The 24,723-nt window shown below is 33.5% G+C and overlaps 2 protein-coding genes and 1 long non-coding RNA gene across 3 annotated transcripts in view; 1 reads left to right on the top strand and 2 right to left on the bottom strand.

Moving 5' to 3' along the window:
* LOC149911224 (uncharacterized) overlaps nucleotides 1–22,629 on the top strand; it is a 71,325-nt gene extending 48,696 nt beyond the window's left edge. Inside the window, exons 6-23 of the mRNA XM_090117237.1 lie at nucleotides 4,035–4,129; nucleotides 11,854–12,017; nucleotides 12,294–12,467; nucleotides 12,547–12,667; nucleotides 13,796–13,903; nucleotides 14,174–14,320; nucleotides 14,497–14,585; nucleotides 16,571–16,736; nucleotides 16,938–17,066; nucleotides 17,529–17,655; nucleotides 17,966–18,068; nucleotides 18,455–18,540; nucleotides 19,299–19,363; nucleotides 19,704–19,852; nucleotides 20,453–20,587; nucleotides 20,735–20,849; nucleotides 21,086–21,156; nucleotides 22,270–22,629. Coding sequence (XP_089973363.1) covers nucleotides 4,035–4,129; nucleotides 11,854–12,017; nucleotides 12,294–12,467; nucleotides 12,547–12,667; nucleotides 13,796–13,903; nucleotides 14,174–14,320; nucleotides 14,497–14,585; nucleotides 16,571–16,736; nucleotides 16,938–17,066; nucleotides 17,529–17,655; nucleotides 17,966–18,068; nucleotides 18,455–18,540; nucleotides 19,299–19,363; nucleotides 19,704–19,852; nucleotides 20,453–20,587; nucleotides 20,735–20,849; nucleotides 21,086–21,156; nucleotides 22,270–22,399 — 2,174 coding nt within the window. The 3' untranslated portion in view covers nucleotides 22,400–22,629. The remainder of the gene's footprint in view (nucleotides 1–4,034; nucleotides 4,130–11,853; nucleotides 12,018–12,293; nucleotides 12,468–12,546; nucleotides 12,668–13,795; nucleotides 13,904–14,173; nucleotides 14,321–14,496; nucleotides 14,586–16,570; nucleotides 16,737–16,937; nucleotides 17,067–17,528; nucleotides 17,656–17,965; nucleotides 18,069–18,454; nucleotides 18,541–19,298; nucleotides 19,364–19,703; nucleotides 19,853–20,452; nucleotides 20,588–20,734; nucleotides 20,850–21,085; nucleotides 21,157–22,269) is intronic.
* LOC149911225 (uncharacterized) lies at nucleotides 5,563–6,962 on the bottom strand. Its single transcript, XM_090112728.1, has one exon. The coding sequence runs from the start codon at nucleotides 6,944–6,946 to the stop codon at nucleotides 5,777–5,779; it is 1,170 nt and encodes a 389-aa protein (XP_089968854.1). The 5' UTR covers nucleotides 6,947–6,962; the 3' UTR covers nucleotides 5,563–5,776.
* A 640-nt stretch (nucleotides 22,630–23,269) lies between the features above and the next one.
* Nucleotides 23,270–23,878, bottom strand: LOC149911223 (uncharacterized). The gene is made up of 2 exons (XR_016457757.1): nucleotides 23,802–23,878; nucleotides 23,270–23,556 (listed from the first exon to the last, which is right to left on the bottom strand). It is a non-coding gene; the product is annotated as an uncharacterized LOC149911223 (long non-coding RNA).
* Between the last annotated feature and the right edge of the window lie 845 nt (nucleotides 23,879–24,723).

The raw sequence follows: 24,723 nt of genomic DNA, 5'->3' as shown, positions 1-24,723 counted from the left end.
TACAAACATAAGTCCCGCCATATCCTGCCTGTTACGCATATGAAATTACAATTAATACATATTACAGCTAAACAAATAATAATTTTGTCTTTAAAGTCCGAAAATTATTTTAAATTTAAATCAAATACATTAATAAAATAAATATACACTAATAATTCAATAGTTATATGAAGGTTACCTATATATTATGTATAACAATTATATAAGCAATTAGCAAATCGTTATTACACATCAGCGAGTGATTTATCATTAATATAGTCCTTAATACAGTAATAACATTTTTGTATTAAAAGGTCTTTTAATTTGCGTTTGAATTTAATTATACTTCCTATTTCTGTTATTGTAGTCTATTATACAGTGTTGGACCCAAGCACCAAAAATGCTTTTAGAAAAATGCCTAGTTTTACTGAGTAACATACATATATATATATTTTTATGATCATTACGCTTACTTTTTAAATGTTCATACATACTGAGAAACATTATAACTTCAAATATCTTATATATAAAATTCTCGTGTCACAATGTTAGTCTGCATACTCCTCCGAAACGGGTGGACCGATTCTCATGAAATTTTCTGTGCATATCGGGTAAGTCTGAGAATCGGCCAACATCTATTTTTCATATGTACCACGTGCGAAGCCGGGGCGGACCGCTAGTAGGTATATAAACACGGTAGAGTTAATAGAAAAAACATTTTGAAATATGGAACACAGCTGTCTGTTTGCTTTATACCAGATATAGCTCTTATACACCGTTTCTGTGACTTAAATGCGGTTTCTATATCTGCTATTATACCATAGCGTACCCCAGAATATTATACCATAGCGTAATATGGAATTCACATAGGCATGATACGCAGATAATAGAGGTGCCTCGTTTGCTACTTTTCTCAGCATATAAAGGGAATAAGACAGATTGCTTAGTTTTGAGCAAATATGGTCAATGTGAGCCTTCGTTATTTATATTATTTATTTATTCTTCTTTGAGGTTTATTATATCTTCCGAAAAAATTCCGAAAATTGCAGTACTATCATCAGCAAACATAACTACCTATACTATGTCTAATGGCTTTAGGGAAGTCATTTATGTAAATATTAAATATTAGTGGTGCCAGTTTGTGTTCTTGGTCTATTATTCATTTATTTTACATTAATTTGCTTCATTCCTCTTTTAATTATAGATATCAGAAAACTTATCTATTAAATTTAATATCAATATACGTTATATTTTTTTAACATTTATGGCGTAAGGTTTTATTTTAGTACGGTTTTATTAGGTTAGCAGTAAATAATACATGATTTGTATAGGTACTGAAAACTGCAACGATTTCAATACACCCCAAAAGTGAATGAATTCCAAAATTTTCCACGAAATTATCTGACTGCAAAAAAATCCATTTGTCGATTTCTGTCAAAATTAATTCTAGAAAATTGAACTGAACCTTGTTTGCCTGCATCTATTTTTTACTTTTACATTTCCGTTAACACGATGTAACGCGGGTAACTGTATTTGTTTCAGTTTAATTTATCTACTTTTATATTGATGCCTCTAGGATATTTATTGTTCGCGAATAATTAAATACACATCACAATGTCACAAGAACGGATTAATTTTAGTTTAAAGGGTAACATCGTAACGGAATTTAATTACCTATTCATTGTACATTTTATAACTCGTCATTTTGAAACCGCGTTACATCGATTGACAATTTTGGTATCATTTCTTTTATATACCTAGTAGAAATTTAAAGCAGTTAAAAGTTTTGTTAAAAGCAGCCAGCAATTGAACGTTACTATTTAAGGATAGACAATAATTGTTTCATGTTAAAATTGTAATAAGATGTTTTCAAGATAGTAATCAACACCAATCCAACAACTTTTTGTTACCTTTGGTATGTGCTTTGGTGGCAGAGAAAGCTCGGTCCCACATCCCCGCTGGTAAAATATTCGAATGTTTATAGGATGAAAGTATGGCATGTGGTCACACGGTAATTAATTAATTTTACTCTGAACAAGAGAATATTATGTGACTTTGAATTGCTGCTAATTTTACTATACTTAAATGTAGTTCCGTATTAATTTGCTAACAAAACCCTAAAATAACTTATACCTACATAGTTTGCATTCAATGTTCATTTGAAAATCATCATGAAATGATTAAATGACAAATAAGCAGCTTAACGATAAACCAGAGTTTGTTAATTAATGTGAGTGTGATGCTCGGTTTGATTAAAATTGTAAATACATATTAAATGGCGATATGTTTACCATAAAGGCATTTAGACTTTAGACTTTAATCACGTGTGTTTATATTATGTTGAAACTAATAGAGAGGACGTACCTACACAGCGATTAATAGTTATTTTATCAAATTATTGCAATGCATTATTTTATAATAAAGACCAATTTTCAAATTGTTTCTAGTTTCTACTGTATTTAATAGTAAAACAATTGAACATTTATAGTCAGCATTACACGCAACGAATAAAATACCATATTCCGACCTACATAATAGTTTTATGGCGCAGCAAATAATCGGTTAGCTATAAAAACTAAGGGAATCTTTAACGAATGTCGAGACAGAAACGGAATGAGAACGAGTTTTATCATTAACTACGGCATATCAAATATCAATAACTGCATTAAATGGATAGACCTCGCTTTGACGTATTTCCTTTGTACATGACGATTGTTTTGTTTGCAATTTTAATTTACCTTTTTATTTGCGAATTTTCCGTATCAAAGGTAAAACGGTACGAGAATCATAATAAGTGCTTATAAAAGTGCAGAGACAACAAAACGGTCGTTCAGTTAGCATTTGTTTTATTTTTTGTTACGATCTATGTTCGTCAGAAATCACAATCATTCATGGCAGTTGTAATGAGTAAAATTTATGATTTAATTTGGTACGACAATTTGCACGTGCCTTGTTTTATTTTCTAATAATAAAAATTGCAGAATGTTTTTTATACAATTATTATATTAATGATACGATAAGTTTTCATAAAAGAAGAGGTCTCAGTTAATTGTTCTCGGAAATTCGCTTGTTGATCTTTTGTTCGGAGCAGGATTGAATATTTCATTTATAAATTCAATATTTCAATTCCTGTAAAATGTAGAGCGAAGTTCAGGTTCTAAACTGTGGGCGTATATTTATAGAAGCTTACAGAACACGGCTAGTTCTCATTGGATTCTCATTTCAACCAATCCGTTGCCTGCATCGATCTGCATTTTACGTAAATTTCTAATTTAACTTTTATTAAATAGTGATATTTTAGTTATCGGTCACATCGGACCTTCAGTGGTTAGTATTAACGGTGACCCAGACGGTCAGCTAAAAATATTTTAGGGCCGAAATTGTACAGTTATCTTCTGTCAATAAATAATTATTGAGTGAACAAGAATACGATTAGTGAGTGAATATTTTGTTATTTAACAAAGTTGGAAAGAAACTTAGAAATAAATTGTTCGTAAACTTTACGTTATGCCTCACGCAAGAATTAAAGTCAAGTTTTTTGATAAACACCCTGTTTACGTTGAACAAATTTAATAACAATTTTTTTCATCATTATTGAATTATATTTTTTATTTACTGACATATCTGCTGGTTACCAACTACTAATATTACGCGTATAGTTTTACGTACTCAAGTTTTCTTCTTTTTTACTAGGTATAGACGCGTAACATAGGCCGTATTTCTCTTCAAATTATTATCGAATTCAAAAAAATAACGTACCTAATTACAACCATTATATCATCCAATTAGAAAAAGATTAAGCAGCTATTGTCTGCTCGAGTACGTCACATTAATAACCTCCTTGTCGACTATAATCTTTATGCCAAACTTCACCCAGATATGATATTTTGTCTTTTGATCGCGTTTTCATTGGTGAGGATTGATGATGATTGTGGACCCATCCTCACCAATGAAATTTGAAAGGCTCTTATCATATGAAAACTGGGTGATTGGTTCTTAAAATATTTATGATATGCATTAGAGAATAGACAATTAATCGGAACATTCTTCAACAGCGTTACCGGAAACTGAGCAAGCCAAACAGGCTGTCATACGTGAGCTGGTGTCGACGGAGGCTGATTACATCCAACACTTGATAGTGATTGTTGAGGTAAGTGGATACTTTATAGCATTATCAAGTCCTGATTGTGGCGATCCTAAACATACTTATAAAGTTTTAAATCGGTGAAATGAACCAATGAAGGAACCAAGAGTAAAGCTTACAAAATAGTAACGTAATTTACAATTTTAAATTATTTCTAGTAAATTAAGGAAAGTAAAAACGAGAGTTTACAAATAGTAATGGAATTTACAATTTTTGTGTGATTTAAGTGTTATCAAACTGCAGGGCTAACTAAAGGTTAATCTGTTGACTAAAGCGCGGTAGCTATAAGCAAGACATTTTAGGGAGATCGATCACACCCTTACTTCCTGCCCTAATGCCCTTCATAAGGGCCCAAGTAGGTCGCTGTGTTGTGATTTGTGTTATACTATGAAATATTAGATATCAACATAAATTCATAAACTTGTATTTCAAACAACTTAAATACAAGTTTATTTTTTATAGAAGACTGATCATACCGATACTTAAAGTTGTTTTTTGTTGACTTTGATTTTTCTTATTTGTCAAAGTTCGATAACTTTTAAGTTGTCAACAATGGTAAGTACACAGATATTTATCAATGTTCACGAAGTTCGTCAATTTTAATCTTTTACAAAAAACCTTCAAAGAAAACATTATATTTGTCTCACATTGTCATGGAAAGCAGACAAAATATTTAGAACATATTACATAGCTTATACACAATACACATGTTCACTTTTATTAGAATGCGGAAAAAATGCTTCTCAAGTAGGACGCGAAAAATTGGGTACTCTTTGCGAACTTACTTGTAAGGGTCACCCCGGGACCTTGGTTACTGCTGATGTAAGGAATAAATGACTTGCAAATTTGAAAAAAGCAAATGTATGTGTACATTTTTAGTATTCTATTTCGGTGCCGTGACAAACTCAAACCTTAATTCAAACCTCAAAACTCAAACTTCATAACAAGATGAATAATACGAATAAATTATCTAATAGGTACGATCTCTACCTATTTATCTAATGCATATTATAGTCATGTAATTTTATTATATTAATATACTTCCAGAAAGGCTTCGTAAAGAGTAGAGGAAACGTTAGAGTTTATCCAAATATGCAATTTCAACTTTGAAAATAAAGTTAAATAATAATAGTTTTCCTTTATTCTATTAAATAATTCGTATGTAGGTAAGTAATATATGAATTGTATAAAAATTTCCATTCGGCTCCCACAAATTTTATGAAATAATTGACATTTAAAAGTGTTCTCCTAAATTGGGAATTTCGTTAATGATTTAGTTAGTGCATATTTTTGCACGGATAGAAATTAACTCGTGAGTATTAATTTAATTATTGGATATAGTATATTTAAAATGTTAAACCATATAATGAAAACGTTATTCAATTATTATAATAACGTATTCTTTTTTTTTTTTTTTTTTTTTTTTTAAACCTCTGGATTATAGTCCAGAGACATTTTTTGCTTTTTATTTATTTTTTTTGGATAGATAATATTAAAATACAATAAAAAAAATACTAAAATATAAAATGACTAAAATATTATACAATAATTGCTAAAAATGCTGTAAAATTAAAATTATTATAAAAATTCGGTAAAAACACGGCACAAAAACATTCAACTTAATCCTATATCACAGTAAAGAGCTAACTAATATCACACACTATTCCTTTGGTTGACTACGACTACAATATTTCTACAATATTGTAGGAACGCATCCCTACACTTGTCCCCCAGGGCAGAAGGCAGATTCTCACCCGTCATCGCCATGCCCAATTTTTGTTCAATAGCATATCTATTGCTTGCAAAAATTGGGCACTCGAGTAACAGGTGAGGAACCGTCTCCTCAACTCCAGGCTGACATAGACACGACGGATTATCCTTCAGCTTGAATCTGTTCAAGTAGAAGGCGAATCCGCCGTGACCAGTCAGTACTTGTGTGGTGTGATGTGTGATGTTTATTTTCCCGACTACCTTGTATGCAGCAGCGGCGCTTGGGAAAAAGAGCTTCGTGACTCCGGCCGTTCCTCCTACATCGTATCTCCTATCCCATTCGCTGATCGTATCCTGTCTCAAAATACGCTTGACGAATGAAACAGGACACAGATCGTAATCCGGTTTCCTCCTCAACCCCAGAGCGGCCTCCTTGGCTAACTCGTCTGCCCGTTCGTTCCCATTAAGCCCCGCGTGCGCCTTAATCAAAAACAGGGAGACCTCCCGCCTCTGCAATGCAGCGTTTCGGAGGGCCGCCCGTGTTTGCACAGCCAGGGGATGACGGGAACTCAGGGTAACCGCCTGGAGCGCCGATCTGGAGTCGCTGAAGACACCGACCTTTGCCGCTCCGCTCTTGCAGGCTATGTCTACTGCTCTTTTGAGCGCTAGGAGCTCGGCCTGATAGACGGTACAATACGGTGGCAACGCAAGCTTAACGGCCTTTGTCTCGGCCTCACCTTTCCATACGGAAAGGGCGGCTCCGACGCGACCCTCAATCTTGCTGCCGTCCGTATAGACCCTGTGGACGTGGCTGTCAACCACGTCGGCATAGGTGTCCTCATCTACCAAGCCGAACCCCAGCTCTACCTGCTCTGCCGGATGTGGGTCCTCAATCGCGGGTGCCATTCGTTCCACCTCCCTGTCCCTCAACACCGCCGGGTGCGACACACCCCTCCCGATCTCATAAAGCCTCGAAGCTTCGAGTATCCTGAGATCAAGAGGGAGAATCCCAGCCAACAGCATCGCAGAGTTCAGGGAGACAGTCCGATATGCTCTGCAGATCTTCAAGGCAAAACCCCGTTGAACGGTGTTAAGCCTCTTTTGGACCCCCATCTTTTCCGCTGTGGGTGCCCACGCTGCAATAACGTATTCTTACGTGGCCCAAAATGTAAAATATATTTTGGTTTTGTGACTTTGTGACAAAAATAACGCCCATAGCATATTATTTACCTATAAGAAAAATAATATAGTCTAATGATATTAATATAAGTATGACTCAAAACAGAAGGCCTCAACTTATTAACAGACGGTTCTACCAATGTTTTAATTAATATGGTGAGGAAAAAAAAAAAAAAAAATCATTTAAACATTGCATTGAACTTGAATCAAGATAAAGTTAAAAAATAATGTCTATTTATCACAAATCAACAGTGATGCTAATAATTTAATTTTCTCTCGTATATTGCATTATTTCTGCAATAAACGTAATAGAAAACAGAAATGTATCGTTGACGCTAATATCTCTTTTCTTTCCGTAGGTATGAAGAAAGTCTTTAAGAGCCCTTAGTAGGTGAAAATGGCAAAATGGACTGTTATCTATGAGCTATAATTGAAAATAGTTTGGAAAATCCAAAAGTGCACGCCTCATAATTTTTTTTAATAATTATTTATTAATTATTATTTTTGTTTATTTAATAACAATTAGACCACATCGAATCAGACCCTGAAAAATGAAAGGGTTCTATTCCTGAGCAAGCGTAAGAGAAAAAAAAGACTCGAATAGTAAAGTATTTCGGTCGCTATCGTGTTAACAAGAAAATCCTCCGCACATACAGACACACGGACGTCCAAGACAGAACTTTTTTAAACTGTTTTTTAACTAGTTTAAATAACAAAAATGACATCAAAAATATCATGAATGTTAAAAATAGTGTTTTTTCTTAATATGTGTGTGTATGTATTATCTTACAAGTGCAATGTATGATACATAAAGACATTTTAAGTTTGAAAAATCAGATGTTTTGCGCGAAGTGACAGTAGTACCCACCTCAACGCTTCGCATATGAGGCGTGCAATATTGAAGTTTTTTCGCACTGAAATTTCTAATATGTATTACAGAACGTATGTGTGATGGGATGACTGTTTCCAAAACACAATTGGAAAAATTTGCTCGATAAAAAAAAATCCTGAAGTTACCTCGAAAATATCATATAAATGCTCATTACAAGTTACAGCCGTATTTTACGATAATAATAATTCGTAGATATAAAATCACAAATACATAGGTATTTGTTTACCTTCTCGATTTAGAGATTGTTTTAGATATAGAAAATACCTACTAAATATTTTCATTTTAGTTTCGAGCACGTTGATTCTATACTAAACGCGGACCCCTTCACCCCTTACCTTAGGTCCGAATAGCTGAATTTTCGCTGACCGCCTAACCCAAGGGGGTTTAATAACGTTAATCATGGACTTCTTTTCAAGTTCTCTCTTTACAAAAGAGTTTTATAAGTTTTCCTTTTAAGAAGCTGTAGTATTCTACTTTATTAATCTACTTAATAACCATACCTTATAAATAAATATAATGAACATTTCAAAACTTGAAAAAAGGTTTTAGAAAAGCCTAACTAAATTTTATCTGGTTTACTAAGTTGATAATAAAGAGGAGGAGAATAATTTATCCAACCAACTGATAAAATATACGAAATTGTATAATTGTGCAGCTCTTTTTAGGGAATAAATCTATTTCAAAAGAATATCGTCCTGACTATTTGAAAAGTAGCTAAGATCCAAAGTGTTATTCAGTTAGTTCATTCCATTTAAAGCATAAACAAGGTGCCACGTCCTAGCTATAAGTATTTTCAATATATGTTCTCAGCAACTGAGATCGCATCACACTATGGGGCATAGCAACCATTAATTTTATAAGAAAAGTCCTCGCACCATTCAATCCTCTCGTAGATAAAGCAAGCCCTCTTGACACAAGAGTAATGGCATTATCCTCCAATCTTCGAAACTCGGAAACACAAACAAGGTGCCTAAGTACGAGGTGTTTGAGTAGCTTCCTCTATTTCGTCATTACAATTTATCCATACCGTTCGCCGATCATTGGGAAGCTATTATTTATGAGACAAATCAAATAAAAGTTTTTATAGTAAATAATTTCGAGTTTATTACAAATAAAAGCGGTCAAGTGCGTGTTGGACTCACGCACCGAATATCACCATATAGCACGGCACCATGTTTCGATAATTCCTTTTGAAGCTTGCTTCTGCTAACTTTAAAAATTAACCTTTATATTTGTTCTTTTTACTCCCAGTCATGGAGATGCTTTATTAGATATAGGTCCACGCGACTCTATCAAAAGTCATTGAAAAAATCTCCGTTGTGTACCAGCAAATAAACAAAGACATTGTGCAATCGTCCAAGTTTATTCGATTAAAGTAGATTGTACCTGCTAGACCTAATGCAATGAAACTATTTTAATTTATAAAATGCACTCTCAGAAGGATTAGAAACGAAGCGGAAAACTATATACGTTGTGACCTGTGTCTATCTTGTTTTTTATAAAACATAACGCTCTCTGTATCTCTACAATACTCAAATTGCGGTAATATTTCAACAATTTCAAGGGTTTACGATTATATATATTTGTATTGTAATTATATTCATTAAAAAGTGTTTTATTTAATTTTGGATGCGGTACACAAACTAATATCGTCCAAAAGTAGTAGTAGTAATTTATTATCTCTTAGATACTCTTCACAACATTATTAAATAATTTGGAAAATCCAAAAGTGCACGCCTCATAATTTTTTTTTAATAAATATTTATTAATTATTATTTTTGTTTATTTAATAACAATTAAACCACATCGAATCAGACCCTGAAAAATGAAAGGGTTCTATTCCTGAGCATACTCAAGCGTAAGAGAAAAAAAAAGACTCGATTAGTAAAGTATTTCGGTCGCTATCGTGTTAACAAGAAAAAGGATCCGCACATACAGACACACGGACGTCCAAGACAGAACTTTTTTAAACTGTTTTTTAACTAGTTTAAATAACAAAAATGACATCAAAAATATCATGAACGTTAAAAATAATGTTTTTTCTTAATATGTGTGTGTATGTATTATCTTACAAGTGCAATGTATGATACATAAAGACATTTTAAGTTTGAAAAATCAGATGTTTTGCGCGAAGTGACAGTAGTACCCACCTCAACGCTTCGCTTATGAGGCGTGCAATAATATGGCCTACGATCATCAGTTTTTACACAATATGAACTGTTTTTAAATGCGATGATTTGATTTCTCCTCATTATAGTTTTTTCTTTTGTTCTTTGTATCCGTTATTTGTGTGGTTACGTAGCTGAATGAAGGCCACCAAAACTTACATAGATAGAAAGATGGATGTATTTTGAAGGCTTATAACGACTTAGTTCCTATAATATCAAATACTAAACTTTAGAATCACATCTTATTGGGCATACACACGGTAACTTATTAACTTATCTTATCTTATCTATCACTGTAGGAACATTAAGGACTAAATATATTATATATTTTTTAATCATCATTGAGAAGTAAGAACTATCAGTTAATCAAATACAGACTATATTTTTTATTTAAAAAATATTTTCGCCGTGGGATGTATTGTTATGACATGACATGTTATCAGGTAATATTTAGGTATATGGTAGGTAAGCCGGAAAATAAGACGTAGCACCGACCCTTTCTGCACATTTATAATGCATAAAGCTTATCGCGTAACTGATTTCTTTGATATGCAGAGGGTTAATAATTTATAATATTTTCCAACATGTGCCTCGGTTCACGCATAGATTAATAAAAATTCAATTAGGTATAAGTTGAACTTCACAACCGTCAACCACTAAGTTATGAAGTTGTGCCAATAATTATCCTATAGTGGAAAATAATGAAATACTTACCATTAAAATCGTTAACATCAGTATATTATTATCAACACACTATTATTGTCGTATTTTACCCATATCTAATTACCATAACAAGAGGAAACAAATATTATGTATAGCCTTCTTGAACTTGAGAAACTGAAGATTTTAATCACGCGATTTAATTACACGGTTCAGTTTAAATCCATTTTTTAACGTCGAATACGTTTTAAAAACACTCAAATAGAACAACCAGTCACAATGGAATTGCAAAACAACCACGAGCAAACTCAGCCGATAGGCCATTATAACATCCTTTATACCAGCTCGAACAAAATGTGTCTCAAAAGTGGAATTAGTTTTCCTTTGTGATGATGTTGTCGAATCAATAAGTCGTATAGAAGGAATAAATAGAAAAATTATCGGCATATTACGTCACGTCCAATTATGCTCAACGGGCCGAGTTGAAGAGGGTATTAGTGAAACGCAATAATACAACGCAAACCTGTCGGTATCCTGTCAGAATGAATATTCATAGCTTTCTATCGTGTATGATAATCGATAGCCGTGTGTATGGCGCCGCATGTAGATACTCACGATCAGAATAATTCTATTAAGATTTTTAATCGCGTTAAATGATTAAGCCTACGCAAGTTTATCTAGTCGTTGATCGCGGAAGTAAATTGAAAGAAAGTTTGAAATAGGAAGCGCATCTGTCGTTTATCCTGGCTACAATATCGCATAAAACAGAGAGCACGACCCAACCCCGTCCTGGTTTTATTGGCACTCCCCGAGTGGTAAAAGAAAAGTTAATTTTCTTGTACTGCATTTAAAATAAAAGGCAGCTCGGTAGTTCGTAAAGTTAATCTGAAATCGTGGAGTACTAAGAACTTGGTCGCAGGAAAAGTACATAGAAGCGGCCATACGTTAAGAATTAAAAAAGATAGAGGGTGTGATCGTTATCAATAAAATGAAAATATTTCAGCATTATTATGATATATATTTGTATACTTAATTTAAAAACCAAATTATCACGAATTTCGATGGCAAACACTTGAAACCGACCAGCGAAACCAATATACCTATATATATATAATTTTCAGATATTCATAGCAGCCGCGCACGCTCTACAAGACAATGGTAAAATGCTCGAAGTAGATACTGAGAGACTATTCTCGAATATCCCAGATCTACTCAATGCAAACCTCACTTTTTGGAATTTGACGTTTTATCCAATGGTTAAAGAAGCCGTTGAAAATAATGAGCCGTAAGAATTTATTTTTCTTAATTGTTTATTCGCTCATGCTTTAAACTGTAGGTATGATATGAATGTTTCTACAATATATAAAAAGAAGCAGAGGTATGTAATTTGGAATTAAATGAGTTAATGTTACGCAAAAATATAACAAGTATTTACAATTACACTGGGCCTGGTTTACATCGTTCATAATATTATCGATACGTCTGTTGAGTATGGAATCCATTACTCCTAGTTTTCTTTTGTTTGTCGTTTACATAATTGCAATATGACGTAAACTTTTAGTTACAAATCAGAATTGATGGCTAACGGCTTTTGCCGTTTCCACGAGGTATTTCAACCATACGAGAAATATATGAACGAACAAGCCAAGATGATGGATTATTTCCGGAGTATACAAGCGGACCCTGAATTTTCGACGTACCTTACCTGGTGCTACACACACAAATCATGTAACAGGTATACGCACCTTTGTTTTGACGTATATTTTCATAATGTTTGTGATTTACCCCCCCTAAGCCTGGTTTTTCGGTTTTAGACTTCAGTTAGCCGATCTTCTGGTCAAACCTATGCAGCGGCTCACTAAGTATAGCCTTATACTTAGCCGAGTCGCTGTGTATACAGGTGGAACTGATGAAACAGGCTCACTAAAAGCAATGGTAAGCTCACTTACTCATTCGGGGTGGACTTAGGAATATAACCCCTTTTATATTAGGCCACCAGACATGGTCACGCCGCAACCTAGTCTTAAGGCGCTTTTGTTCATTTTTATATGCGGGATTTCTGTTTGGGTGAACATTGATGTAAATTTTAATATTTCAACTGGATCCAATTAAATATTTATTAAAAGTATTAAAATTTCTTCAGTGGAAAAAGCTAATGTAAAAGCTGTATAGAGATACAGTGTATACAATACAGATATTATTGTATACAGCTTTAGAAAATATACTGTACTTATAGAGGTACAATACATTCCGTTCTTAAATTGGTACATAAATAATATTATAATAAAATTATTGTTACAAAATACATTAGAAGAAGTATATTATCAAATATACTTCTTCAAAAAAATATTTTAAAAACTTACTCAGATTATTTTTGACAACATTGGCAACGTTTTAAAAAGAAAAGTACCCGTATTTTTTGGTTTTCGAAAATATTTAGGATTTCTTTTTTTTTAGTTTAAAAATCCGTCAAAATGACCTCATTCATACAGTAGACTACATTTTTCCTGTTCTAATTCAGATACTTATTTATGTATTCTACCGAATGTTTGACGTCAGATCGGTTTTTGTTTTTATTTATTTTCTCTTAAAATATGATATAAAAAAAAAATTAAATATGTTCAGTGGTCACAATAGCAAAATGAAGAAACGGTTTCTTCATGATTTCATGAAAAAATGAAATGTTGTCAATTCGAACAAAAAGCAACTTTGTTCCCTCATATAGAAATCTGTGTCTGTTTGCCTTTTTGGAGGGGCGATATAGTCTAAGCCCTTTGGGTAGTAATACATATATTGTACAGCCAATTTTTATTGAAAATATGCGTTACAAAGGTGCACAAATTAGATTAGCTACAATAATTTCAATATACTAATATTTGTTAAGCTTGCCAGTTTTCAGAAACTATTTAGGTAATAGGTATTAACAAAAGTAAGTAACACAAAATGGTGAATAAATACGTAAGTACAAAAAAAGGAAATACATGTTAAAAATCATATCATATGTCAGGACGATGTCTTTCGTAAGTATTTGATTTGACAACGTTTTTTTATTTCACATAATAGGAAAGCTTCGTAAAATGTTACGTGACAGATTTGAATCGATCAATGCGGCAGCGCGAAGAGTTGGAACAGCTCGATGAGCTAACTTGTACTATTGAACCCTATGAATTGGTACGTAAACTACTTTCAATAAAATAAACTTCATTTTTCACGCATAAAATTTTCTTTAAACTTAGTCTGAGAAATAAATATCTCTCGACCAAAACAAAAAAATGTTATAAGTTATAATAAGCTCTGTAAGTATATTTGAAATAATAATATTCAAATAATATATTATATTAAATTGCATGTATAGCATCAATCTCATACACGTGCCTAATCTAAAGGCACTGCTGAAACTTTTATACGGGAGTTGTTTTTTACAAAAGCACACTATTTCAGGAATTTAAGGACGAAGAAATGGAGAAACTATTCAAATGCAACAGTGCCTTGAACCTGAGGCACCCTATGGCTCACTGTGCACTGTCGCACTACCGTAGTGTGATTTTAGACAGTGAGTTCCGCTTCAAAGACCACATCGGAAAAGAGGCAAGATATTAAAATATCACGGTTATGCGAATGTGGATGCATCCTTTTTTTGTAACTTAAGATATGCAAGCGAATTACTTTTTGCGAATTTATTCGTTTGCCCTAGCTATTGTTTTTTAGAAAATAATAGTGGTGTCAAACAATAATTATAAAAACAATTAAATGCTTTCTTACAGGTGGAAGTACGCGTAATATTACTAACAGATTTAATGATGATTTGTAAAAAACAGTCTAAGGGAAATGTATTGCCATATAAGATGATAAGGTACGTCAACAACTAAATAACATTTTATATTTAGTTATTGACTTTAAGCGCGTCAAACACGGTGAAGATAATATATAATATGATGGCGGTTCTACAGGGGTCTTAGTACCTACGCATTGACAAAAAGAAAAACCGGCCAAGTGCGAGTCGGACTCGCGTACCGAGGGTTCCGTACAAACCTGCAATTTTTTTTTTTCACGGGTTAAAGGCAATTAGATCTAAGTATTTGATATGAATTTCAACTTGATAGCTCTACGCGTTCATGAGGAAAAAAGTAATAAGTTTATATTTATTAAAAAATAAATATATATTTTGTAATGTAACTAAAAATTTAAGGTTTTCGGAATTTTTCCTTTATGTGTGCTATAAAACGTTGCTTCATGCCAAATTTCAAGATTCTAGGTCGACTGGAAGTACCCTTTAGGTTTTGATTCCCTTGCGAGTACTTGCGAGTTTCAAAATATGCAGCTTAAATTGCTGTTTCTTTTGATTGCGTTTAGACTACAGGCCCATGTTGAAAAAATTATGGGTCATTTGACCCACCACCTGACCTATCTAGAATGATATAAGAGCATAAAATAATAACATTCAGCACTATGACGTCACTTGTAAGCTGTCCACCTGAGTGCAGATGAGAATTCGAAGGTTCAGGTAGAGATTTTCTCCCCTTGTCTCCATGATTTTTGTACGGCGTTGCGGAATAATGGCTTAAAAGCAGTATAGAAATAGTATGACACAGGTTCCTTACAAAAATGGTGGTCCAAAAAGTCGGAATTTATTTTTATTTTTCGACAGTTGCCGGGGTAAATTTGGTCATTTGATTTTGTACGGCATCTGTGTCATACTATTTCTATACTACTTTTAATCAATTATTCCGTAACGCCGTACAAAAATCATGGAGACAAGGGGAGAAAATCTCTTCCTGAACCTTCGAATTCTCATCTGCACTCAGGTGGACAGCTTACAAGTGACGTCATAGTGCTGAATCTTATTATTTTATGCTCTTATATCATTCTAGATAGGTCAGGTGGTGGGTCAAATGACCCATAATTTTTTCAACACGGGCCTGTAGTCTAGTTGACATAGAAGTTTGATTTTGTTACAGCTTAAAGGTATTATAGATTTGAGTATTTGGTATGAATTTCAATTTAATACCTCTACGCGTTTATGAGGAAATGGGTAGTAAGTTTAATATTATTAAAAAAAAATATTTTTTGTGATGTAACTAAAAATTTATGGTTTTCGTAATTTTTCCTTTATCTATGCTATAAGACGTTGCTTCGTACCAAATTTCAAGATTCTAAGTTTACGGGAAGCACCCTGTAGGTTTTGATTCCCTTGCATGTGTCGAAAATTTGCGGCATAAACGGCTGTATCTTTTGATTGCGTTGGCTTAGAAGTTTGATTTTTTCACAGCTTCAAGGGACAGTAGACTTGAGTAATTGATATAAATTTAAGCTTCATACCTCCACGCGTTCCTGAGAAAAAGGGTCTTGACAGACGGACGGACGGACAGACGGACAACAAAGTGATCCTATAAGGGTTCCGTTTTTTCCTTTTGAGGTACGGAACCCTAAAAATGATGGCCAGAACGCTGATACCGGATACCTTAAGATACTGTAATATTTTGTATTAGAGAATCTTAACATAAAATAATATAGTATCTTCACCGTGTGTGACGCACTTTACGCAGGTCAAACCGCGACAAATCCCCGAAACGATGCTGTAAAATAAATGAACAAAAAGTCGTCTATGATACAAGCTACATGAATAATGTTAGCCAGTTTTATAAGGCCGATTTGTATCTGTCTTTACTACCTTTTTATATAGGTACTATAGGTATAAACCTATAGCATATACATTATACAATGTTAATAAAAGCGAAACATTGCCATTACTTACATTTAGCAATTTGCAATTCAAATAAAACTATTTTGATGTTGTCGTGTCCTTATCAGATTCTTTGATAGCCATTTATTTTTTAGACCGAAGATATTTTTGGCGCGCCTGATTCACGCTCAGAGGTTAATTAAAAACGTGAATCAACTATACGGGCATTTGTTCTTAATAGTGGACGAATGTGGCTCTTCTATGGGCTGCTTTTCTCTGACAGAATCATCAAAGGACCCAACCCCAGCCCAGAGCTTAAAGGTTAACAATACATACATACATGCTATACATCTAAAATCGTATACTTTCTCACAACGAATCATAAAAATCTTTTTACTATTCTTAAATTGGTAACAAGGTAAAGCAGATAAGTTCATATTGTTACTATTTAAATAAACGATAAAAAATACTACTTATATATTTTTATCGCATGTCAGGTTGCATATGTTATATTTATTACAGACATTGGAAAGCAAAATAAAAGAAGCTAAAATGTCGTATGAGATGAGTATATGGGCAGCGAGAAATCCCAACAGAGATCTAAGCGAAATGGACTTAGATACCTCCACAGACACCTCTATGGCCCACAGAGTAAGTTAGAGAATAACAGTTTATTCAGCTCGTAATATTTTTCTTATCGAAACCAATTAAACACGTAATAACACACAAATAATTTATCATTTGGAATAAAGCAATTTACCACTTGAAACATAATTAAAACTATTCATTAAATTATAACTGTAACTCTCTCAAAATAAAAGTTTCCTCATTGATTAGATAATTTTATTCCGTATCGCATATTTAAATGAAGACTTCTTAATAGTCTGAAAAATTCGCAATAACATTCGCAACGGACTGGTTTTAAACACTCGTACTGTAAGTTGTGTTATCTTTTAACGGTTTAACAGCAAAGCAACTTATAATCTTGCTTATTTATGCATAATATAAAGTATTATATTAGGAGAAGGTGAATAATATGTAAAATCAGGGCAATTCATTATCTAACAGTGCTTCTATTTTATGTAAATATTCACACACACTGCCAAATGTTAGATAAAGTCAGCAGAAGAGATAGCAGTTGAAAACGAAGCTCGTGAAAGAGTAGCTACAATGTTGCATCGCAGCATGGGGGCTTCCACTGACAACGAATACTCTCAGTCCTTGACTGACTCCATAGAAGGTATGTATATAGTGTAGAAAAAGCCTAATGAGATATAGAATTTCAGATGTAGAAACAATTGGCATAAATAAGTCCAAAAAATAATAATTGTGATTTCGTACCTTCAAGACTTTAATAATAACTTTATTTTGCTACAAACGCAAACTATAAATAACTCATGTTTTAAATAGACAATTTATTTAAAAAAGAAGGTTAAATTAACGTTCTCTGGCTTTAGCAAGAATTTGGAACGTGTTCTTGTTATTTATTTGCTTTAACAATAAATTGAAACCAGATTTAGTATCAATGTGATCCCATTGTGATTGTCAAGGTCCTCGAGCGGGTCCTTCAAGCTCTCATCGTCAATTCATCCACCGGAGCTCGACTGCCAGCTCGCGACAGTCACGATTGTCCAGCTTCCAACAGTCTCTCAGGTTATTTCTGCTTATATTTAATGCTTAGCGACTATTTTTTGCCAACCGTATCTTCGTGAAATGTTACGCAATTTTATCGCCCTTGTTGTAAGTCAAGAACAGGTCGCGCTGCTATTAATCTTTCAATTACAGACTTGGATTTCATGAAAAAACCTAATAGCGATATATTTTGTCTTTTTTTCTTTGTATCTATTTTATTTTATTATGCAGAGTTCCATCAAACTATTTGTGTATATATAGTGTATAAGCTAGAAGTTATAATTTATTTGGATTGAGAATCTAAGAGCATACAAGATAGGAAGGAGATAACCGATGGACACTGCGAAAGTATGTTCACTTGCGAAATACACACGCCGTTAACAGTTCATATTAATCCGAATCAACAGCGCTGCCTCCCGCGACGATCAGCAGTTTGGGCCAAGCAAAATCATATACAGAGCAAGCGCTTCCCTTGATCAGAAATATGACCAGCGTAAGTAAATGATTGTTTATTCATATTTTGTTAATCATGTAGTATAACCCACAGTGTGCCTGTGCCCGAGGAAAGCCGCTTTAGGCGGCTTCTCCCTCGTAGAGGACGCTCCGTCGAACCGCGCTCCCGTTCTAAGAGCCCCATAGTCCAGCTGGCGGGTAAGTCCCTGCAGACCGCTCCGTTGTAGCCAAATGTTTTCCTTTGATTTACCCTCTGTCACCTATCTTTCCTGAAGAGTTGTGTGGAGGCTACTTATACCTGTGTGTTCCTATGTGAAAAAGTAAGTTATTATTTTTGTTTTGCTGTTTTATTTCTTGCAAAGGTATGTATTCGTATTACTTTATTTGATTTTACTGTGTTTAAATTTGTGCCTTATTATTCTAATGCATGAGATGATAGCCTATTTTCAGATTCACTGTCTATATCCTCTATGTTTTTGTTTATTTATTGATTATGAAGCAATGAGTGTTCAATTTGTTTTTATTTATGTGTGCATAATAAATGTCGTGTTGCCAGCAACTGCTAAATTTTCAGTTGATATTAGCAAAAAACGATGTAAAATAAAATGGAAAGAAAATATTTGGATAAAAATGTAATTACAGTAAATTTAACAAAATTGACGCCACAGAAGTCTACTTAAAAAGCTTCATTATACGAAGATGTTTTTCATACGCGTTATCGTCTTCACGCAAGATGTTTTCTTACAAAATATTTGAGGATCATCTGACCTACATTTTACCAGCTCGATTCGTTTTCAGCAATAACATCAATCACAGTGAACGTGGTGAACGAGTGTGACACGCCAGTAGCCGTGGAGCAACCGGTACGTAATTTGGTGTCATTACTGAGCCCCTTTCACACAGTCACATCGTCACACGACTCGTTCACAGTCAAACTATTTCAGTACACTGGGTAGTGTTCACTTCTCTTGAAAGTTTTACAAAACAAATAACTTTTTTCATTACTCGTACAACGTACTTTGCCAAGTACCTCATAAAGATTATCATTATTTAGATACATTTATATGATAATAATACAATATAAAAGCACATAACTCATAATACATTTTACGGTAACAACTTAACACTTAATATCATATCATTACATCATTTGATAATAGCTTAGGCTACCATATCGAAATATTTAGACAAGTCAATTTTCAGCCGCCGGAAACCTCGTCTGCTTTACTAGCACCTTCGCCGGCGCAGCCAAGTCGACATACATTGAGTGTGCACGGCCAAAACAATGTCACCGTGCTCAGCAGTCAACCGAATCTCAACCAAGAGTCTTACCAATTAACGACAAGTGTGAGGTTAGGTTCTATTGATTTTCTTAATACGGGATAGATATACATATACCCCAATACTCGCGGCCCTATCAATAAAGCGGCTCGACGGAACACAGTGGGGTCTTAGTCGGTAAGAATTCGAATTCTTACCGACTAAGACCCCACTGTGTTCCGTCGAGCCGTTTTATTGATAGGGCCGCGAGTATTGGGGTAACCTAACCCAGTCTCTTATGTCGGCATAACCCACGGCTCCTTCCCCGGGGGCCGTGGATTTCTATGCAAGATTTCCCTACTTAAAAAAGGGTTAGACTGCGTTACCTATCCTTTTCCAATTTAAATCGCCTTCATCAGCTTCATTGTAACTTGACTTTGACTGGTCCGTAAAGTGTAGTAATAGAGAAAGTATTATGCATTCAATTAAAAGTGCGTAATACTCTTTATCTTCCTTCTCTTATCTAAAATTTTCGAAAGATAATAATTTGAAAATTAATAGAAAATATTTATTAATAAATATTCGCATTAAGTATGCGATAAATGCGGACTTGAAAATCAACATAAAAATAGCTATACATTTCTTCCGTTTGGAGCATGTATGGAGTGACTCACATTAAGTTATATTTGCAGTCAACCTGGATTTTCAGCATCCGAAAGAATGTACCGATCTCACCAAGAACTGTTACAACGAAATCGATTAGCTGCCTCACAATTTTTATCACCGGATAATCGTGGCATCAGTTACCCGCCGCCGAGCCCGACCAGGTGCTAAATTTTATTGTTTTATCTTTTTTAACCTTTATGTTTCAATAGATATTTTAAAATTTAATTTATTTATTTTTATTTAAAGACTATCAAAAGAAAAATTCATAATGTTGAAGAAACAAATTGTATTTATAAAAATTCTTTCAGGAATTCGCTAAAACGTGGTTTAGCTTTCTCCTACTCATTCAAAAATCCTCCATTGTCAAAAATGGGCAATGTATACAGCCAATCACATTTGGATACACCCATCTATTCTAGCCAGGTAATTACTTTGTAATACGAGTTATATTAGAATGTTGACGTTTTTAATCTATGATTTTAATTCTGAAGCAGTAATTTGTATATTTGTATATTACAATATAAATATAGGTATTTAATATATGTAATATTTTGCCAAATAACTCGCAATTAATGTACACAGATTATTTTAAATAACCTAAAAAGTCTCAGTTTATATATACGAGTATTGTATATACGTTGCATTTTATAATTTCGTAGCACTTAGACCGAGGACCAAGCCCAAGTCCGAGCGAAAAAAGTGACAAGAAGTACAAACTATTAGGAAGCAGGTTAGTAAATTGATATTATCAAATTATTTGTTATTTTATTAAAAATCTTAAGTTCTCAATCTCAATAGTAACCAATATAATTTTCACTTTATATTTTTCAGTACCTTTATCATTTTATTTTTATTCGTCCAACATATTATTGTACTATAACTAGTGTTTAGATCATTTAATTGTGAGCGTCCATGCTTGGTGAAATAGAACATGGGTAAAATGGTACATATAAGATTTTATTTAGTCCTCCCTAATAGTCTTTATTTAGTCTTATATATTACGGAAGTGATGAGACTTCACTTAACATTGTCAGCTCAATCTTCAATACTTCAGCTTGGAACTCAAGATTGGATGGATGACAAAAAAGAGGCTGGCTGATGTTCTTCAAGAGGCAAGAACACTTACATTAGTAGCCATTTACTCAAATACAATAAAACATTATGTAACACAATCAAGGCTTACGTTACGACCATTATATTTTATTTTTATTTTTTGTTTTCAGCGCTTATATTTTTATAACGAAAACTTTATAAAACACATTAAAGAATGCGTCTAAAAACGCAGTTATAATTATTATAATCACGTAGGTGCTCATTTTCATGAAAATATTAGATTACAGATGACGTAGAAAATAAAACAATTTTCTTAACGTGAACGTTAACGAACGTGACGTGAACGAACGATCGTTTCATTATCATTAACGTACATAATAGATGCCTTAAGAATAGATGCATCACAATTAAACATGGAATTACAATAAATTATACATTATAAATTTGGTTCGTTGCTTTCTAATTTCATCATATAGTTGTTCATCATACTTAGTTTTCTGTGCTTTATTTCTTTCATTCCTAGTTCTTCCTCTGTTTTGTATGGACATGCTACAACAAGACAGTAGACTAGAAAATTGCAGAAATATCATTACACTGTTCATATTCATTCACTTAGAAAAAACATCAGGACGTAGGTGGTAAACATAATAAAAGTGTTGAGATGTGCGTCACGTGTTAGTTGTACAGATTGTGCGTAGAGGTTGTATAAAGACTTGCAGCTTCACGTCTTCGTGCTTTATAAGATATTACCTGACAGCACTGTTGACTGACTTTATTTTAATGAATACAGGAGTAAAGCTACAACGAGCACTGATCCTGAAGAATCTGCAGCCAGCTCGCGCGTTCAGACGCGCCAGCCGTCGCGCAGCGGCGACGCGGAGGACAGTACAATATACAGAAGTGACGAACAGGTTGAATGAGGTTTGCAGGAGGAGCAATCCTCCTGATGTTGTCGTTGGTGGTGTTTCTAAACACCCGAAGATCCAGAATTGTGGCAACGGGACCGAGCTGTGTAACATCTAGACTGATGGAGTTTGAAGATGCATTGGTGTGGCACTGGATAAACTGTTTATATAATTTTGATAATGCACATTTTATCTTGGAAATTATAATACAATTGAGTCATATAGTGCACGCGAGGTACATTTGTGTTACAATATATACATGAACAATAAAATAGTGTTTCGAAACTGAATACGAGAAAAAGTTCCGATGGAAACCTGTATAAAAAGTGTTATTAAACGCCATGCAGTGGTTACATTAGAATAATGACTGTTATGTATAATGATAGTTAAAATTATAGTGATATTTGTGTAAGGTCAGCCGAGGCAAGTGTGACATAAATTTAAATGGTACAAATTATTTTTTTAAACATTTCGTTACCGTAATAGTCCTATGCCGATATTTTAATTTTAATACATTAATTATTCATTTGTTCAATATTTTAACAATGATTTGTAATGTTCCTAGAAGTTTTGTGTGACATACGTAAGCAAAAAGAAAGGAAGGTTGGAGATTGACACACTTACCCCAGGAATGGGGCAAGTGTAACAGATAGCATTTTTATTTGTTCCTCTGGTTATTGTTGCTGGTCTCTTACTGAAATAATGAGATATTAAATATGTCAACTTAATTTATAATCTAATTCAATAACACGATAGTCTATTCTTGCTTGCAACAGATTTATATTCTAGAAGGGGTAAGTGTGACAGATTTTTCAAGGACTAGTGATGTGACAGTATGTTACACTTCCCCCGGGAAGGTTTAAGCATTATAATAAAACGTAAATATGTACTTATTAGTTAAATATTATATTTAATTAAAAAAAGTAACTATTACAATTGAAGCCATTTTCTTCTCAAAATCCTCTGAAAAAACTGTTGGTCTCCCATGAGATTTCGATTTTACACCACGAACACCATTTACGTGTGAAATTATAGTTGCTCTAGGAACATTGTAAACTCTGGATGCTTTCAAAGCTGTCATATGCTGCTCCCGTACCTACTGCTTTGACTGCTTCGCGTAGAGTTTCTTGAGAGTATTTATCAGTAACTTTTCTTTTATAGTATCGTACCATCTAAAACAAAAAAAATTCTTCAATTTTACTTTTAAAAAAATCGTTGTATAAATATATGCTGTCCCATCACTATCATGGTATCCTCATACAAAAGGGCTGGGGTAAGTGTGACTGTGTCACACTTTCCCATGTTAGGTTAGCGGGTGAGGTAAGTGTGACATTGCACATATGTCAAAGAATATCAGAAATTTGGGCACAGAAACATATAAAACTTCAAATACAAATCGTAATACTTTGTCGCTTACCTTTAACTCCTTAAAACATCACTCCAAAACACCAAAAATCACTAAACGCGACGTCCCAGATATCACGGACTTCAATCATAATTCGCTTTGTTTTTCAAAATGGCGTATGTCGGTAAAACAGTTGAGTATTTGCTGTGTGTCGATATAAAAATTAATGATGAATAAGTTCTTCTAACGTACGTTAGATGGCGTTAAAACAAATAAACGTGTTTAGGGCGCGTAATTTGAATTTGTTACACTAGCCCCACTGTCACACTTGCCTCGGTTGACGATATTCATTATGATATAATCATTTGATAATATAAGGAATGTATGTATAATGCCACAGATAATATTATAATACTATACTATGACGCTTAGCAATTAAATTAAAAGTAGATACCTATAACATAATATTTTATGTTATACGATTAAAGATATTAGAATCAATATCCCTTTCGGTATATTAATATCGAGTAATGACAGTTTCTTAAAACATGCCTCAGGTTTAATATCGTGCCAAATACTGAGAACAAATCAAATTTCTTCATAACAATATAAAAAAAAACTATAGTCGATAATATATAATAGTTTAAAGGTATTCAAAAACCCTTCGGTAAACAATTTATTGCTAAAACTTTCGTCATACATTAGCTGAAATGCACTAAATAAACAAATTTAAAGTTAGGTACATAAATACTTAGGCAGTTAAGATTTTCCTTGATATGACAATTTTTAGATATCTATTATTATTATTTTTTTGTAAATACATTAGCAAAAATACTCTTAGGAGGATAACAAATATGTATTTAACATTCTCTAGTTAAATACAAAAAATAACTATAAAGGTAGGTAGTCTACAAATAGGGTAAATTAACCTTTGTGACACATAAAGACATCTTCTTAGTGCAATTTTATAAACGAAACCTTAAGAAAGGGATAA

This window comes from Colias eurytheme, chromosome 1 (assembly GCF_061535395.1).
Source record: "Colias eurytheme isolate Ceu_HAF_F1 chromosome 1, ilColEury1 Martin Lab GWU primary, whole genome shotgun sequence".
NCBI lineage: Eukaryota > Metazoa > Arthropoda > Insecta > Lepidoptera > Pieridae > Colias > Colias eurytheme.
This window is presented reverse-complemented; position numbering and strand designations above follow the sequence as displayed.